The sequence below is a fragment of the Bubalus bubalis genome, chromosome 13, assembly GCF_019923935.1.
Source record: "Bubalus bubalis isolate 160015118507 breed Murrah chromosome 13, NDDB_SH_1, whole genome shotgun sequence".
Classification (NCBI taxonomy): Eukaryota; Metazoa; Chordata; class Mammalia; order Artiodactyla; family Bovidae; genus Bubalus; species Bubalus bubalis.
This window is the reverse complement of record NC_059169.1, coordinates 18,782,111-18,802,345: the sequence shown is the minus strand read 5'-3', so window position 1 is coordinate 18,802,345 and position 20,235 is coordinate 18,782,111. Positions and strand designations below refer to the sequence as shown.

At 38.6% G+C, this 20,235-nt stretch overlaps 1 protein-coding gene across 7 annotated transcripts in view; it reads left to right on the top strand.

The window, feature by feature from the left end:
- LOC123464538 (ATP-binding cassette sub-family C member 4-like) overlaps positions 1 to 20,235 on the top strand; it is a gene marked incomplete at its 5' end in the record, with an annotated part of 335,503 nt that overhangs the window by 104,573 nt on the left and 210,695 nt on the right. For 5 of the 7 annotated variants that reach the window (XM_045162462.1, XM_045162465.1, XM_045162466.1 and 2 more), the window contains 2 exon segments: positions 4,799 to 4,971; positions 5,411 to 5,516. In XM_045162462.1, the coding sequence (XP_045018397.1) occupies positions 4,799 to 4,971; positions 5,411 to 5,516 (279 nt within the window). 7 annotated transcript variants of the gene reach the window in all.

Below are 20,235 nucleotides of genomic sequence, written 5' to 3'. Positions count from 1 at the left end.
CACCTCAGATACTGGGATTTGGAATTAAGGGTAGAGTATGGGGGCTTCCCCAGTTCCTCAGTGATAAAGAGTCTGCCTGTAATGGGGGAGAAGTGGGATTGATCCCTGAGTTGAGAGAATTACCTAGAAGAGGAAATGGTAACCTGCTCCAATATTATTGCCTGGGAAATCCCATGGACAAAGGAACCTGGTGGGCTACAGTCCATAAGTTTCACAACTTAGCAACTAAACAATAACAAAAATGTCCTGTCAAAACTGGGAAGAAATTGTGTGGTTAAATGTCTGACATTGATAGTGTCTCTGTTAGGACACAAGTGTGTCACATCACACAGGAAACCGAGATACAGAAATCTGGGCATCAGCAGCCGATGCATCAGGAATCACGTGGTTCAGTCCTTGCGGTGGCAACAGGTCACATGTCCATTTCCCTGGGCCTTGTGTTCGGTGAAATTCCTGTACTGCTGGCCCTGCTCTAGTAAAAGCTCTTCCCCATCTGTTGATTGCATTTCAGTGTCTCCTTCTGGCCCACACCAGATTTTCTCTTTGAAAAGTAATAAAGTTCCACAAAATTTGGAAAGCACCTGACATCTGTGTTCACCTCATGTGAGGGGCGTCAGCACCTACTACACAGAGTGCACATAGCAATGATGGAGACAGGGTGCCTTATGAGTCCAGTTTATTATTTTTCAGTTCTGCTCTATTCTATTATTTTCCCAAGTTCAAAAATAATCTGAAGTATTCTATACAGAGATGTATAGTTTGAATAGTTATTATTTGTTCTATTTGCCTTAAATTATAACTTTTTCAGTGCTTTCCTTTGTTTAAAGTGTGATATGATATCTTGGAGTCAGTTAATTGTTATAAGAATATATCCTTTTTACAATTATACTTACTAAGGAAACAGTGTTAGAATACTGGAGTGGATTGCTATTTCCTTAGCCAGGGGATCTCACCCAGGATGGAACCCAAGTCTCCTGTTTGTCAGGTGGATTCTTTACCACTGAGCCACCAGGGAAGCCCACCTTCATCCAGCCAACAAATATCTACTAAGAGCTTGTTAGGCAATGCTGCCGATTCTGAGGCTGTCACAATCATCAAGAGATAAAATGTCTGTCCTTCTGGAGCTGAAATTCTCCTGGAGAAGTTGAAAATCAAGCCAATCATATGTAACAAAATGTACATATGTAACAAAATCTCAGCGCTGATACATGCAAAGGAGAAAAGTGAAGCAGAACTTGAGGAAGGGTGAGCTGATAGCATTATTAATAACGGGCAATATCTATTGATCTGTTACAAATTCTACATGCACTGACACATTTAATATTCTTAACAATCTTAAGAGGTACACACCTTTATAATTATGATATTATAGTCTTACTTAGAGTTTAGGAAGATAAGATAGAGTAGGTTCAGGAACTTGCCCAGTTGGCACAGCCTGGCAAGACTTATGCCCAGGCTGCCTGGCTTCAAGTCTCCAATTTATTTTTGTTTGGCTGGGAAAAAAATAGTGAACAAAAGTCTAAAATGCGGTACTTTGGTGCAATCTCAAAAATGACAGAGTGATCTCAGTTCATTTCCAAGGGAAACCATTCAGTATCACAGTAATCCAAGTCTATGCCCCAACCACTAATGCTACAAAAGCTGAAGTTGAACAGTTCAATGAAGAGCTAGAAGACTTTCTAGAACTAAAACCAAAAAAGATGTCTTCTTAATCATAGGGAACTGAAATGTGAAAGTAGGAAGTCAAGAGATACCTGGAGTAACAGGCAAGTTTGGCCTTGTGGAGTACAAAATGAAGCAGGACAAAGGCTAACAGAGTTTTGTCAAGAGAACGTTCTGGTCATAGCAAACACCCTCTTCCAACAACACAAGAGACAACTCTACACATGGACATCACCAGATGGTCAATACTGAAATCAGATTGATTATATTCATTGCAGCCAAAGATGGAAAAGCTCTATATAGTCAGCAAAAACAAGATGGCAGCTGACTATGGCTCAGATCATGAACTCCTTGTTACAAAACTCAGGCATAAATTGAAGAAAGTAAGGGGAAACCACAAGGCAATTCTGACATGACCTAAAACAAATCCCTTACAAATTATACAGTGGAAGTGACAAGTAGATTCAAGGGATTAGTTCTGAAGTACCTGAAGATCTATGGACAGACGTTTGTAACATTCTACAGGAAGTGGTGAACAAAACTATCCCCAAGAAAAAGAAATGCAACAAGGCAAAATGGTTGTCTGAGAAGGCCTTACAAATAGCTGAGAAAAGAAGAGAAGCTAAAGGCAAAGGAGAAAAGGAAAGATATACCCATGTCAATACAGAGTTCCAAAGAATAACACAGAGACATAAGACAGCCTTTCTAAGTGATCAATGCAAAGAAATAGAGGAAAACAATAGAAAAGGAAAGACCAGAGATTTCTTCAATAAAACTAGCAATACCAAGAGAACATTTCCTGCAAGGATGGGCACAATAAAGGACAGAAACAATATGGACCTAACAGAAGCAGAAGAGATTAAGAAGTGGTGGCAAGAATACACGGAAGAACTATTTTTAAAAAAGATCTTAATGACCCAAATAGCTACAATGATGTGATCACTCACTTAAAGACAGACATCCTGGAACACAAAGTCAAGTTGGCTTTAGAAAGCATCATGATGAAGAAAGCTAGTGGTGACAGAATTCTAGCTGATCTATCTCAAATCCTAAAAGATGATGCCGTGAAAGTGTTGCACTCATATGCCAGCAAATTTGGAAGACTCAGCAGTGCCACAGGACTGGAAAAAAGTCAGTCTTCATTTCCATCCTAAAGAAGGGCAGTGCCAAAGAATGTTTAAATTACCACACAATTGCACTAATTTCACATGCTAGCAAAGCAATGCTCAAAATCCTTCACGCTAGGCTTCAACAGTACATGAAGCAAGAACTTCCAAATGTACAAACTGTATTTAGAAAAGCCAGAGGAACCAGAGATCAAATTGTCAACATCCATTGGGTCATCAAAAAAGCAACAGAATTCCATAAAAAAAAAATCTACTTCATTGACTTCACTAAAGCCTTTCACTGTGTGGATCACAACAAACTGGAAAATTCTTAAAGAGATAGGAATACCAGACCACCTTACCTGCCTCCTGTGAAACCTATATGCTGGTCCAGAAGCAACAGTTAGAACCGGACATGGAACACTTGTTCCAAAGCAACAATTTGGACTGGTTCCAAATTGGGAAAGGAGTATGTCAAGGCTATATGTTGTCACCTTGCTTATTTGACTTATATGCAGAGTACATCATGAAAATGCCGGGCTGGATGAAGCACAAGCTGGCATCAAGATTTCTGGGAGAAATATCAGTAACCTCAGATATGCATCTGATACCACCCTAATCATAGACAGTGAAGAGGACTAAAGAGCCTCTTGATAAAAGTGAAAGAAGAGTGTGAAAAAGCTGGCTTAAAACTCAACATTCAAGAAACTAAGATCATGCCATCCTGTCTCATCACTGCATTGCAGTAGATGGGGAAACAGTGGAAACAATGACAGACTTTATTTCCAAAATCACTGCAGATGGTGACTGCAGCCATGAAATTAAAAGATGCTTGCTCCTGGGAAGAGGAGTTTCAAGAAACCTAGACAGAATATTAAAAAGCAGAGACATCAGTTTACCGACAAAGTCCATGTAGTTAAACCTAAGGTTTTCCCAGTAGTCATGTACCAGTGTGAGGGTTGGACCATAAAGAAGGCCGAGTATTGAAGAACTGATGCTTTTGAACTGTGGTTCTGGAGAAAATTGTTGAGAGTCCCTTGGACAGCAAGGAGATCAAACCAGTCAATCCTAAAGGAAATCAATCCTGAATTTTCCTTGGATGGACTGATGATGAAGCTGAAGCTCCAATACTTTGGCCACCTGATGTGAGGAGCCAACTCATTGAAAAAGACCCTGATGCTGGGAAAGATGGAAGGCAGGTGGATAAGGGTACAAAAGAAGACAAGATGGGTGGATGGCATCACCAACTTAATGGACCTGAGTTTGAGCAAACTCCAAGCAATAGTGAAGGACTGGGAACACTGGTGTGCTGCTGTCCATGGGGTTGCAAAGTGTTGGGCACAACTCAGCGACTGGATGACAATAACCTGTATCCATATGCTTTGGGAAATAAGATGTTATGTTTTATTTTTCATGTGTTTACATTCACTACAATGCATTTATGACACTGAAGAAAATGCACTTGTTTGGTCCACTATTTATAGGATTAAACTTGGGAAAGAAACATCATCAGAATGGGTTCCAGGATTACTAATGTATAAGGGGCAGTTTGTCATTGCTTGAACTTGCATATATTAAACTTTAGAAAATAATAAAGGGCCAATAAGCTTATATCTTCAGAGAACCAGTTTTTCTGTAAAATTTTTGAAAGTTTTTCTCTAGTGTACCAACTCCTATGCAAAATGTACTTTGGGAAACTTGACTCAACCATAAAGATCCTTTTAACTTTTCTGTTTAAGTCACATTGGGAGAAATAGCTTCACTTTTTGTGAGACTTCCGTAACTAACCCCTAGGTGAGGTTTCTGGTGGATGTCCTGTGGTGGGAATGGGGGACACTGAAATCTTTCTGTCCTGAGTTGACTCCACCATCTTTCTCAGTGAACATTCACTGGAAGGAGCTCTCCCCATCACTTGGGTGTACATGTAAGATACGTAAGAAGTCCTGAGGATGTCAAAGTTAATGTCTAAGAGGCTTGTCTACTTCAGGAACAGTTTGCTTAGAAAAATGTCCTTCTTTCTGTATCCATAGGTACAACTTAAAGAATCCATCGAAGGTCTTCCTGCTAAAATGAACACCGAATTAGCAGAATCTGGATTGAACTTGAGTGTTGGTCAGAAACAACTGGTGTGCCTTGCCAGAGCTCTTCTCAGGAAGAATCAGATATTGATTATTGACAAAGCAACATCACACGTGGATCCAAGGTATGGAGCTGAGCCCCAGGAAATCTTGAACTGACTTGTAAATGTGGTAAATGGAAAACATTTAGTAAATCTTCTAAATGTTTCTAAGTGCTCGCTTGGCCTCATGGATATCTGTTGATAATATTAATCCCAGAAAACAAAGGAAAAAACAAAGACATGTTATATGGTGTTAATATTGTTTTGAGGCACAATAAGAGAGCTGAATTCCTAAATCCACCTCCTGATAGTTTCAAGCAATTTTGAGAGAAGACTAATTTTCCATCATTTTATAAAAAATATTAAATTTCTAAGTAGATTTTTATACTTAGTTTTTTAGGAACAAGAGTATATGTTAAAGTATTGATTTTTAAAAACATTGTAAAAATATTATGGAATATTTTTAAGTCTTAAGTCTGCTTTTCCTGTCTTTACTGAACTAAATCAACTTCTTTGTTTCTAGAACTGATGAGTTCATACAAAAAAGAATTCGTGAGAGATTTGCCCAGTGCACTGTGCTGACCATTGCACACAGGTTGAGCACCGTTATTGACTGTGAAAGGATAATGGTAAGACCCTTGCCATTTTAGCTGTTTCCATTTATGTTCAATTTTCAATGTATCCTTCCATGTAAAATTTGATAGGAACGTCCATTAATTTTTCTCTTAGTTTTTTCTCTCATTCCTGAAAATTACTCAAGTACTCAACTATACTTTTAGAATGCACTATTAAATAATATATCCAATGATCTTATATTTTCATATTAAAAGTTTATTTGAATTGTCATTTTTTTAAAAAATTTTATTTTATTTTTAAACTTTACATAATTGTATTAGTTTTGCCAAATATCAAAATGAATCCGCCACAGGGATACATGTGTTCCCCATCCTGAACCCTCCTCCCTCCTCCCTCCCCATTCCATCCCTCTGGGTCGTCCCAGTGCACCAGCCCCAAGCATCCAGTATCGTGCATCGAACCTGGACTGTCAACTCGTTTCATACATGATATTTTACATGTTTCAAAGCCATTCTCCCAAATCTTCCCACCCTCTCCCTCTCTCACAGAGTCCATAAGACTATAGACTATACATCATATGTTCTATATGTATATATATACATCATATATATATATAGTACTATATGTATACATCATATGTATATATAGTTCTATATGTATACATGTATACATGTATATACATCATATGTATATATAGACTATACATATATATAGTATAGACTATACATATATATATATGTATATATAGACTATGGACTATACATCATATGTTCTATATGTATATATATATATACATCATATGTATATATAGTTCTATATACACGTATATGTATATATAGTTGTATACATGTATATATATACATCACATATATATAGTTCTATATGTATACACGTATATGTATATATAGTTGTATACATGTATATGTATACATGTATATGTATACATGTATATGTATAAATAGTTCTGTATGTATACATGTATACATATGTATACATAGATCTATATGTATATATATACATCATATGTTCCATAAGACTATGTTCTATACATCAGTGTCTCTTTTGCTGTCTCGTACACAGGGTTATTGTTACCATCTTTCTAAATTCCATAGATATGCGTTAGTATACTGTATTGGTGTTTTTCTTTCTGGCTTACTTCACTCTGTATAATAGGCTCCAGTTTCATCCACCTCATTAGAACAGATTCAAATGTAATCTTTTTAATGGCTGAGTAATACTCCATTGTGGATATGTACCACAGCTTTCTTATCCATTCATCTGCTGATGGGCATCTAGATTGCTTCCATGTCCTGGCTATTATAAACAGTGCTGCGATGAACATTGGGGTACTCGTGTCTCTTTCCCTTCTGGTTTCCTCAGTGTGTATGCCCAGCAGTGGGATTGCTGGATCATAAGGCAGTTCTAGTTCCAGTTTTTTAAGGAATCTCCACACTGTTCTCCATAGTGGCTGTACTAGTTTGCATTCCCACCAATAGTGTAAGAGGGTTCCCTTTTCTCCACACCCTCTCCAGCATTTATTACTTGTAGAGTTTTGGATCGCAGCCATTCTGACTGGTGTGAAATGGTACCTCATAGTGGTTTTGATTTGCATTTCTCTGATAATGAGTGATGTTGAGCATCTTTTCATGTGTTTGTTAGCCATCTGTATGTCTTCTTTGGAGAAATGTCTATTTAGTTCTTTGGCCCATTTTTTGATGGGGTCATTTATTTTTCTGGAGTTGAGCTGTAGGAGTTGCTTGTATATTCTCGAGATGAGTTGTTTGTCAGTTGCTTCATTTGCTATTATTTTCTCCCATTCTGAAGGCTGTCTTTTCACCTTGCTAATAGTTTCCTTTGATGTGCAGAAGCTTTTAAGGTTAATTAGGTCCCATTTGTTTATTTTTGCTTTTATTTCCAATATTCTGGGAGGTGGGTCATAGAGGATCCTGCTGTGATGTATGTCAGAGAGTGTTTTGCCTATGTTCTCCTCTAGGAGTTTTATAGTTTCTGGTCTTACGTTTAGATCTTTAATCCATTTTGAGTTTATTTTTGTGTATGGTGTTAGAAAGTGTTCTAGTTTCATTCTTTTACAAGTGGTTGACCAGATTTCCCAGCACCACTTGTTAAAGAGATTGTCTTTAATCGTTGTATATTCTTGCCTCCTTTGTCAAAGATAAGGTGTCCATATGTGCGTGGATTTATCTCTGGGCTTTCTATTTTGTTCCATTGATCTATATTTCTGTCTTCGTGCCAGTACCATACTGTCTTGATAACTGTGGCTTTATAGTAGAGCCTGAAGTCAGGTAGGTAGATTTCTCCAGTTCCATTCTTCTTTCTCAAGATCGCTTTGGCTATTCGAGGTTTTTTGTATTTCCATACAAATTGTGAAATTATTTGTTCTAGCTCTGTGAAGAATGCTGTTGGTAGCTTGATAGGGATTGCATTGAATCTATAGATTGCTTTGGGTAGTATACTCATTTTCACTATATTGATTCTTCCAATCCATGAACATGGTATATTTCTCCATCTGTTAGTGTCCTCTTTGATTTCTTTCACCAGTGTTTTATAGTTTTCTATATATAGGTCTTTAGTTTCTTTAGGTAGATATGTTCCTATGTATTTTATTCTTTCCATTGCAATGGTGAATGGAATTGTTTCCTTAATATCTCTTTCTGTTTTCTCATTATTAGTGTATAGGAATGCAAGGGATTTCTGTGTGTTGATTTTATATCCTGCAACTTTACTATAGTCATTGATTAGTTCTAGTAATTTTCTGGTGGAGTCTTTAGGGTTTTCTATGTAGAGGATCATGTCATCTACAAACAGTGAGAGCTTTACGTTTTCTTTTCCAATTTGGATTCCTTTTATTTCTTTTTCTGTTCTGATTGCTGTGGCCAAAACTTCCAAAACTATGTTGAATAGTAACGGTGAAAGTGGGCACCCTTGTCTTGTTCCTGACTTTAGAGGAAATGCTTTCAATTTTTCACCATTGAGGATAATGTTTGCTGTGGGTTTTTCATACATAGCTTTTATTATGTTGAGGTATGTTCCTTCTATTCCTGCTTTTTGGAGAGTTTTTATCATAAATGGATGTTGACTTTTGTCAAAGGCTTTCTCTGCATCTATTGAGATAATCATATGGTTTTTATTTTTCAATTTGTTAATGTGTATTACATTGATTGATTTGCGGATATTGAAGAATCCTTGCATCCCTGGGATAAAGCCCACTTGGTCATGGTGTATGATCTTTTTAATGTGTTGTTGGATTCTGATTGCTAGAATTTTGTTAAGGATTTTTGCTTCTATGTTCAGCAGTGATATTGGCCTGTAGTTTTCTTTTTTTGTGGGATTTTTGTCAGGTTTTGGTATTAGGGTGATGGTGGCCTCATAGAATGAGTTTGGAAGTTTACCGTCCTCTGCAATTTTCTGGAAGAGTTTGAGCAGGATAGGTGTTAGCTCTTCTCTAAATTTTTGGTAGAATTCAGCTGTGAAGCCATCTGGACTTGGGCTTTTGTTTGCTGGAAGATTTTTGATTACAGTTTCAATTTCCGTGCTTGTGATGGGTGTGTTAAGATTTTCTATTTCTTCCTGGTCGAGTTTTGGAAAGTTGTACTTTTCTAAGAATTTGTCCATTTCTTCCACGTTGTCCATTTTATTGGCATATAATTGTTGATAGTACTCTCTTATGATCCTTTGTATTTCTGTGTTGTCTGTTGTGATCTCTCCATATTCATTTCTAATTTTATGCATTTGATTTTTCTCCCTTTGTTTCTTGATGAGTCTGGCTAATGGTTTGTCAAATTTATTTATCCTTTCAAAAAACCAGCTTTTGGTTTTGTTGATTTTTGCTATGGTCTCTTTTGTTTCTTTTGCATTTATTTCTGCTCTAAGTTTTAAGATTTCTTACCTTCTACTAACCCTGGGGTTCTTCATTTCTTCCATTTCTAGTTGCTTTAGGTGTAGAGTTAGGTTATTTATTTGTCTTTTTTCTTGTTTCTTGAGGTGTGCCTGTATTGCTATGAACTTTCCCCTTAGGACTACTTTTACTGTGTCCCACAGGTTTTGGGTTGTTGTGTTTTCATTTTCATTCGTTTCTATGCAAATTTTGATTTCTTTTTTGATTTCTTCTGTGATTTGTTGGTTATTCAGCACCGTGTTGTTCAGCCTCCATATGTTGGAATTTTTAATAGTTTTTCTCTTGTAATTGAGATCTAATCTTACTGCATTGTGGTCAGAAAAGTTGCTTGGAATGATTTCTATTTTTTTGAATTTACCAAGGCTAGCTTTATGGCCCAGGATGTGATCTATCCTGGAGAAGGTTCCATGTGCACTTGAGAAAAAGGTGAAATTCATTGTTTTGGGATGAAATGTCCTATAGATATCAATTAGGTCTAACTGGTCTATTTTATCGTTTAAAGTTTGTGTTTCCTTGTTAATTTTCTGTTTAGTTGATCTATCCATAGGTGTGAGTGGGGTATTAAAGTCTCCCACTATTATTGTGTTATTGTTAATTTCTCCTTTCATACTTGTTAGCATTTGTCTTACATACTGCGGTGTTCCTGTGTTGGGTGCATATATATTTATAATTGTTATATCTTCTTCTTGGATTGATCCTTTGATCATTATGTAGTGACCATCTTTGTCTCTTTTCACAGTCTTTGTTTTAAAGTCTATTTTATCTGATATGAGTATTGCTACTCCTGCTTTCTTTTGGTCCCTATTTGCATGGAAAATCTTTTTCCAGCCCTTCACTTTCAGTCTGTATGTGTCCCCTGTTTTGAGGTGGGTCTCTTGTAGACAACATATGTAGGGGTCTTGTTTTTGTATCCAGTCAGCCAGTCTTTGTCTTTTGGTTGAGGCATTCAACCCATTTACGTTTAAGGTAATTACTGATAAGTATGACCCCGTTGCCATTTACTTTATTGTTTTGGGTTCGAATTTATACACAATTTTTGTGTTTCCTGTCTAGAGAATATCCTTTAGTATTTGTTGGAGAGCTGGTTTGGTGGTGCAGAATTCTCTCAGCTTTTGCTTGTCTGAAAAGCTTTTGATTTCTCCTTAATACTTGAATGAGATCCTTGCTGGGTACAATAATCTGGGCTGTTGGTTATTTTCTTTCATCATTTTAAGTATGTCTTGCTATTCCCCACTGGCTTGAAGAGTTTCTATTGAAAGATCAGCTGTTATCCTTATGGGTATTCCCTTGTGTGTTATTTGTTGTTTTTCCCTTGCTGCTTTTAATATTTGTTCTTTGTGTTTGATCTTTGTTAATTTGATTAATATGTGTCTTGGGGTGTTTCGCCTTGGGTTTATCCTGTTTGGGACTCTCTGGGTTTCTTGGACTTGGGTGATTATTTCCTTCCCCATTTTAGGGAAGTTTTCAACTATTATCTCCTCAAATATTTTCTCATGGTCTTTCTTTTTGTCTTCTTCTTCTGGGACCCCTATGATTCGAATGTTGTAGCGTTTAATATTGTCCTGGAGGTCTCTGAGATTGTCCTCATTTCTTTTAATTCGTTTTTCTTTTGTCCTCTCTGATTCATTTATTTCTACCATTCTATCTTCTAATTCACTAATCCTATTTTCTGCCTCTGTTATTCTACTATTTGTTGCCTCCAGAGTGTTTTTAATTTCACTTATTGCATTATTCATTATATATTGACTCTTTTTTATTTCTTCTAAGTCCTTGTTAAACCTTTCTTGCATCTTCTCAATCCTTGTCTCCAGGCTATTTATCTGTGATTCCATTTTAATTTCAAGATTTTGGATTAATTTCACTATCATTATTCAGAATTCTTTATCAGGTAGATTCCCTATCTCTTCCTCTTTTGTTTGGTTTGGTGGGCATTTATCCTGTTCCTTTATCTGCTGGCTATTCCTCTGTCTCTTCATCTTGTTTAAATTGCTGAGTTTGGGGTATGGTTTCTGTATTCTGGCAGTTTGTGGAGTTCTCTTTATTGTGGCGTTTCCTCGCTGTGTGTGGGTTTGTACAGGTGGCTTGTCAAGGTTTCCTGGTTAGGGAAGCTTGTGTCGATGTTCTGGTGGATGGAGCTGTATTTCTTCTCTCTGGAGTGTAATGAAATGTCCAGTAATGAGTTATGAGATGTCTATGGTTTTGGGGGTGACTTTGGGCAGCCTGTATCTTGAAGCTCAGGGCTGTGTTCCTTTGTTGCTGGAGAATTTGCTTGGTATGTCTTGCCCTGGAACTTGTTGGCCCTTGTGTGGTGCTTGGTTTCAGTGTCAGTATGGAGGCGTTTGATGAGCTCCTGTCAATTAATGTTCCTTGGAATCAGGAGTTCCCTGGAGTCAGGGTTTGGACTGAAGCCTCCTACTTCCAGTTATCGGTCTTATTTTTACAGTAGTTTCAAAACTTCTCCTTCTATACAGCACCATTGATAAAACATCTACGTTAAAGATGAAAAGTTTCTCTACTGTGAGGGTCACTCAGAGAGGTTCACAGCGTTACATGGAGAAGAGAAGAGGGAGGAGGGAGTTAGAGGTGACCCAAATAAGATGAGGTGGAATCAATAGTGGAGAGAGTGGGCTAGCCAGTAGTCACTTCCTTATGTGCACTCCACAACTGGACCGCTCAGAGATGTTCACGGAGTTATACAGAGAAGAGAAGAAGGAGGCAGGAGACAGAGGTGGTCAGAAGGATAAAAGGGGTAAATGAAAAGGAGGGAGACAGATCCAGCCAGTAATCATTTCCCTCAGTGTTCTCCACTGTCTGGAACACACAGAAATTCACAGAGTTGGGTAGAGTAGAGAGGGGTTAGGGAGGAGATACAGGCGACCTGGTGGAGAAAATGGGAGTCCAAATGGAGAGCAGTCAAGCCAGTAATCTCGTATCCTAGTGAAAAATGGGTCCTGAAGATTGGGTTCTTAAAGGTACAAAATTGGTAACAAATACATAAAAGCAAAAATTAAAAATCTAGAGTAGAGTTTGGAATTTCAAAAATGCGATATTAATGAAAAGAAGAAGGAAAAGAAAGAGAGAAAAAACGAACAAAGAAAAACAAACAAGGTTGCGAAAATTATAAAGAAACTACAGGTACAAAATTGATAACTAATACCAAAAAGCAAAAATTAAAAATCTAGAGTAGAGTTTGGAATTTCAAAAATACAATGTTAAAAAAAAAAGAAGAAGAAAAATAAAGAGAGAAAACAAACAAACCAACAAAAACAATGTCGCAAAAATTATAAAGAAAATACAGGTACAAAATTGATATCAAATACCAAAAAACATAAATTAAAAATCTTGAGTAGAGTTTGGAATTGCAGATATACGATGTTATATAAAAGAAGAAGAGAAAGAAACAGAGGGGAAAAAAAGTCAAAGAAATTATGAAAAAAACTATAGGTACAAAATTGATAACATATACCAAAAGGCTAAAATTAAAAATCTAGAGTAGAGTTTGGAATTTCAAAAATACAATGTTAAAGAAAAGAAGAAAAAGAAAAAAAAAAAAAAACACAGTCAAGAAATTATAAAATACATATATGAAGTTTGCTGAAGAAGAAAAAAAAAGGGTCTTTTTTTTTGCAAAGTAATAGTTATAAAAGTGAAAATTAAAGGACAATAGAGGACTTAAATTTTTTTTTTAAAAATTTAAAAAAAAAGAAAGATTGATCATAAAAATAGTAAAAATATATCTAGGTCTTTCTCTGATTTTGTTGTGAGTATTGTGGGTTCAGTTCATTTTTGGCTAGTTCTTTGGTCCGACTTATATTTCTCAAGATCTATAGGCCCCTTCCTATGTAGTCCGTAGTAACCACAGGGTTTTAATCTATGGCCTGTAGCTTCCACGGCGTTTCCCTCTGTTATAGCTTCTTCTGTTTGCTGGTCTCTTCAGTGTCTGGTTCCCGCCCTGACACAAAGGGGACAGTGGAGGACACTATTTTTTTTTTTTTTTATTATTTAGGCTCACTTGTTCAGCCGCGCTGTGGGGAGGGAGGGAGGGATGCTGCAAACAGATAACACTGGCGTGCGCTCGCAGTGCCTCAGCCACACTGGGTCTACCCCCGCTCACAGCGCATGTAGCTTCCCTGCCCACACTGCTCAGGCTCTAGGTTGTTCCGCCGGGAACAATCAGAGGCAGGCCCTGGGCTGAGCTCCCAGGTCCAAGCCGCTCAGGTTCAGGCACTCAGGTAGTCCTCAGAGGTGCAGACTCTGTTGGGCCTGCGTTTTGTGTTCTTCCCAGATCCGAGCAGCTCAGGTGATGAGGTGTTTGGCGGGCGCCAATGCTGCGACTTATTGCCTCCCCGCCACTCGGTTATCTGGGTGTAAAACCGGCGCACCTTCTCAGGCAGATGTTGACCATCCAGACCCCCAAGAAGTTTTAGTTAGCAAAGAAGCCTGCTTACAGTTTTATAGATAGTGACCCTCTGGGGCTGCGATTGCCCCCTTCCGGGTCTGGCTGCCTGTCACCGGAGGGGGAAGGTCTGCAGCCGGCTATTTCTGTTCAGTCCTTTGTTCTGTGCGCGGGCCTGGCAGTGTCTTAGGTTAGGGCTGGCTTTTTGCGTGGTAGATATCCCACAGTCTGGTTTGCTAGCCCAAATTATTTCACTCAGATAGCGCTCAGGACATTCGGGCCGATTCTTACTCTAAGGGACACAGCCCTCGCCGCGCTTCCCTGCCCAGCCCCGGCTTGCTAATGCTGTGTGCAGGCGTCTGCGCTGCTTCTCCGCTGGGGGAGTTACTGTAGGGCTCACAATCTGTGATTTTTAATTGTTTATTTTTTTTTTTCTCCCTTTTATGTTGCCCTCTGTGCTTCCAAAGCTCGGCACAGATTCGGCAGTGAGATGGTTTCCTGGTGTTTGGAAACTTCTCTCTTTTTAAGACTCCCTTCCCGGGACGGAACTCCATCCCTCCCTCTTTTGTCTCTTTTTTTGTCTTTTATGTTTTTTCCTACCTCCTTTCGAAGAGTTGGGTTGCTTTTCTGGGTGCCTGATGTGCTCTGCCGGCATTCAGAAGTTGTTTTGTGGAATTTACTTGACGTTTAAATGCTCTTTTGATGAATTTGTGGGGGAGAAAGTGTTCTCCCCGTCCTACTCCTCCGCCATCTTGGCTCCTCCCCTGAATTGTCATTTTTTATGATCACCAACCATTGAAATATTTCAAACCTAAGTTATAGCTCCATATTTTAGTGGGGCAGAATGCCATCATTTTCACTGTATCATAGAAATTTCAGCATTTTTGGATTCTCTTATCAAAAAATTTTGCTCTAATTTAGACTGCCAGGAGGTTGATGGCTAAAGTTGTAGAATTTCTCAGGAGTCCATGAGAAGAAAAAGCCTAGTGAGAAAAACATTACTTTAACTGAAAGGATTTCATATAAGAAATGTATTACATATGGATTAGAGGGCTAGAAAAATGAAACACTGGGATAATGATCTTAGAAAGCAGCTACCATATCCTTGGACAGATCTCCAGACCTGAGAATTCAGAAGAGAGGCCCTAAAAAATTGATGCTCAGACCTCCAAGGAGAGGTCACTGCCTGGTTGCTGGTCATATTTGTGAGGGGGCAGGATGGGGCTGGTTCTCCAGGTGCTAATAGCTGGGAGCTGAGTCAGGTCCCAGTGCCGAGGTGATGCTAGTAGCAGAATCAGGTAGCACATTAGCTGTTTCCCACCTTCAGTCTCCTTCTAGGGCCCCCTACTTGCAGGACCTAACAAAGGCCACCTGGCAAAAGAGTCTGAACTGCTGCAGTGACTTGCAGAGACCCAGCTTCTGCATCACAGATGAGAGTTTGGAAAGAAAGGCAGATCAGGGATGAGAGACTAACTAAACAACCAGCAAGTCTCTTACACAATATCTCTGTTCTGCACACATGGCAAGTTCCAGGCTTTGGTCTCTGGTTATCTGTCTAGTATATTCCTTCCAGGTTTGGTTGGCTCTTTCTTCCTTAGTAATTTAATATTTCCATCCTTAGCTTTATTTCCTTCCTCTAACTATTCCTTTTCTCTCTCTTTTTCATTTTATCTCTTTCCTTGTCCTTTCCCTCTGTTGTTTTCTCAGTTTCAATACATGTTAGGATGTGGCTTTATAAAACAAGAAAAGCATTCCTCAAAGGAAAAACTTTGGAAGCATATAATCTCAGGGAATGCAAGATACTTTAAGGGATTTTGATGGTTCATACAAAACAAGTAATAATCACTAATGAGTGGTCAGTAATACCCACAGTTCCTTATGTCTAAGGATAATAGTGCCATCTCTTTTGACTTCTTGGGCAGCTTCTGGAATATCACCTCCTATCCTACTTCACATGCATCGTCAGATGGGATCATCAGTGGGACACTGAGAAGATACCAGGCTGTCAGCATTGAGGCAGTGCCTGTAGCCTCACACCCCAAGCTGGATGTGCTCAGGAGTGAGCTCTGGGGAGGCAGATGACAGGAGTGCGACATCCTGTCGTCTAGGCTCCAAGCAGTGTGTCTGGTCACGTGGACTAGATATCACAGTAGGAAGCAGGCTCTACCTGCAGACTTTCATGAAAGATGAGGTGACATTCAAGATTGCCCAACAGTGACTCTTAATTTCTAGAAATGTTTTGTGTCAGTCCTTCATTTTGTGTTCTTGAATGCTAATTGAAAAAGTAACCTTTTATTTCTAGTTTTTACCTGTCACTTTGTTGTTCTTACCTCTCAACATTGTATTTCAAAGACTGTCCCCCAAAGCACCATTTTTCCATAATAAATAAATGATGCTGTGAAATGTACCTGTTTCAAGCCCTTTGTCAGGCTTTAGACATAGCAGCAGAAAGATGGCTTGATCTCCAGCTCAGTTAAGGGTCTGTTCAATTAAATTCTTTGTTCCTAAATGTACCCTAAAGATTTATTTTTGGGTTTTCGGTATTATAGCATTAATGACATTCATGGTAACAGATTCTTTTTATTATCTAATTCTTGGAAATACTGTCACCTTGGAATGTGTGGTTGGTTAGGGAAACTGAAGAAGCACAGAAATGGAGGACATGTTGCCTGATCAGTCCTAAACTGTTATCACTAAGCACCTGATCTGCAGATGTGAACATCTATATCCTCTGAACCAGTCAGCTTTGTTGCTATTATCAAAATATGCTCATTTTTAAAAATTCTTTACTTATTGGTTTGTTGTTCAGTCATTCAGTTGTGTCTGATTCTTTGTGACCCTATGGACTGCAGCATGCCAGGCTTCCCTGTCCTTCACTATCTCCCAGAGCTTACTCAGATCCATGTCCATTGAGTCGGTGATGCCATTCAACCATCTCATCCTCTGTTATCCCCTTCTCCTCCTGCCCTCAATCTTTCCCATCATCAGGGTCTTTTCCAGTGAGTTTGCTCTTCACATCAGGTGGCCAAAGTATTGGGGCTTCAGCTTCACCATCAGTCCTTCCAGTGAATATACAGGGTTGATTTCCTTTGGGATTGACTGTTTGATCTCCTTGCTGTCCAGGGAACTCTCAAAAGTCTTCTCCATCACCACAATTCAAAAGCATCAATTCATTGGCTGGCACTCAGCCTTCTTTATGGTCCAAATCTCATATCTATACATGACTTCTGGAAAAATCATAGCTTTGACTATATGGGCCTTTGTCAGCAAAGCAATGTCTCTCCTTTTTAATACACTCTCTAGGTTTGTCATAACTTTTTTTCCCAAGGAATAAGCATCTTGGAATATCTTATCAATATATCCTGGTAAATTTCTATAACCTCAGTTTTTTCTCTCTTGGTCAATGTCTGTGAACAAATCTTTAAAGGACTTTTATGAAGCAATGTACAGCCAGTCCCTCCCCAACTTTCTAGTTTTGTCTCACTCTCTTCTCCCTCCTTCCTTTACAGCTAAAACCACACTGACGGTCTTTCAGTTCTCCAAATTCAATGTTCACTCTCTTACAGTGTGCTCTCTGTAGACTGTTGGCTTAGTCTAAGGTGCCTGCAGTGGATAATGGTGAGATGGTGGGACTTGGGGTAGATATGGAAGTGGAGCCAAGTGGACTGTGTGATGGATTGAACATGGGATCTGAGGGCAGAGAGAGAAGTTGATGCTGGTTTCTGGGTGCAGAGACTGAGCATTTGGGTGAATGGGGAAGATGGGGGGAGAAGGGAAAGGTAAGGGTTCTGTTTGGAGTCTGTCATCATTGTGATGAATGACCTTGTTTCCAGAAAGGATCTTACCCTTCACCGTGGAGCTGCTCTTCCCACTTCTGTGTTGGGAGACCTTCAGTTTAAGGTTCCCTGGTTGAGATCATCAGTGGTGTCACAAGGAGGTCCTACCAGGAGATGTAAGCTTGGACCTGTGTTTACTTCTCATTCTGAGCTAGTTTTTGTTGCTGACTCCTCTTGTAGGAATAACAGGATTAGACCTCAGGGCACCAAGAGACAGGCATCTCCCAGCTTCAGGGTTGGGGATTGTCCTCTGTGCTCCATTCACCCCAGGTGTAAAGCTTGTATGTTATTCTAGAGCTTCTAATTACCAGTTGACTTTCAATGTAGTGAAAACATCACAAATAATGTTCTCTCTCAAACCTTCAATTTTTGAGGCAATCTCATTTTTATTGCTTGCTTTAGAACTATAGACATACCTTGTTTTATTGTGCTTCCCAGATACTGCATTTTTTACAAATTGAGAGCTTATCATAAACCTGCATTGAGCAAGTCTACAGGCACCATTTTTCCATCAGTATCTGCTTATTCCATGTCTCTATGTCACCTTTTGGTAATTCTCACAATATATCAGACATTTTCACTATCAGTGCAGTTGCTTTGGTGATCTGTAACATCAACGATCTTTGATATTACTACTATGATTTACTGAAGTCTCTGATGATGGTTAATGTTTTTTAGCAATGCCTTATTTTTAAGTTAAGTTCTGTACTTTTTTTTTTTTTCAGACATAATGCTATTGCACACATGCTTGGGTATAGTATAATGTAAACATAACTTCTATATGCCCTGGAAAACCAGAAAATTCACGTGACTCACTTTACTGCAGTATTCAGTGTATTCTGGTGTTCTGAAACTGAATCTGCAATAGCTCAGAGGGATGCCTATACCAGTTCCTTTCTGGAAAGCCCGTGATTGTTTGTTCTGAAAGCTTTAAGGATATAAAGACAAGTCAAAGTCAATCTGCTACAAAGCCTGATGCTTCACAGGGAGGGCTGCTAGCCTGGGGGAGGGGCTTGGGGAAGTGACAGATGCTGACGAAGGAAGGGCATAACCAACAGCGCTGTCACCATAGAGTCCTGTCACTGCAGGTGTTAAGGTGTAATAGTTACATATTGTTGCACTGATGAATACTTGGGCACAAAATAGATGATTTTTTTCTTTTATTCTGTCTTTTAAAATGAAGAGCCTAACTCATAAAAATATATTTTTTTTACAAAAAGGCAATAAATGTGCAAGGTAAAAATAGGAAAAAAAAATTAAATTTCATAAAGGGAAGATTACAAAATACACACCACTAGAAAGTAACAGTTGTATAGTGGTATAATATTATTTGGATAAAATTAGAACTATTAGTAGTTTGATAATTAGACTTATGCAAAACAGAGTATTTCATCAGCAGAATTTTTATAGCAACAATATATTCTTAAAATCTCCCATGTCATGAATTAATTTTCTATAGAACTGTTTTAATAGCTGCCTAAAATTTCATCTTAGAGATCGAGTATAATTAATCTGAAATCTTGACATAATATGGGCTTCCCTGGTGGCTCAGACTGTTAAGAATCTGCCCGCAGTGCAGGAGACCCAGGTTTGATTCCTGGATCACAAAGATCCCCTGAAGAAGGGAAGGGCTACCCACTCCAGTAATCTTGCCTGGGGAATTCCATGGACAGAGGAACCTACCAGGCTACAGTTCATGGGGTGGCAAAGAGTCAGACATGACTGAGCAACTAACACTTTCACTTTAGAGATTATATATTTTTTAAATTGTCACTTTTATTCAAAAATCTTGAAATGATTAGATGGATATGGTTTTGCTTAGTGTAAGTGAACAAGAGAAAAGGCTTGTTGGGGAAACAACTGTGACCCAGTTAATAGCTTTGTATATGTGTTCGCTCTCTGGATGGATTTATCCAGTTTTAGTTTGTTAAACCATTTCAGAATTTTATTTTCCAAAGAAATTCTCTTAATTTTAAGTATCTTAAAGATGTCATAACACCATCTAAGTTATGATTAAGCATAAAAGTCATAACAGCAACTAAGTCAATCGTCCTCATTTGCTCCAAAATAGTGGAGTGAGACAAATTAGAAATCCTTTTTCTCCTAAGACTCAGTACTGTCTCTGCATTAGAGAGTTCTTGCTACAGACTTTAGGATGAGCTGGGTGCTTGTGACCTGTTTCCTCTGCAGACAATAGCACAGCTGTTGCCTCCAATTCCTGCACACTGCAGTCTTCATATCACCTGAATTCTCCCTAGAACCATGAACAAAGAAGCATGTGACAATCTGCACTTGCATTAACAGTATTGTTGTCTGTGGTCAACATTTTCACTGTCTGTAGTTAGAGAATTCTTTGGAAATGAATGATGAAGAACCAAAACCAGGGACAGGAAACTCAGATTCCACCTCTTTTGTTTATAGTCAGTCTTATGATGTTATGTTCTTTATGTTTCTTTTTTTTTAATTTTATTTTTAAATTTTATGTAATTGTATTAGTTTTGCCAAATATCAAAATGAATCTGCCACAGGTATACATGTGTTCCCCATCCTGAACCCTCCTCCCTCCTCCCTCCCCATTCCATCCCTCTGGGTCGTCCCAGTGCACCAGCCCCAAGCATCCAGTA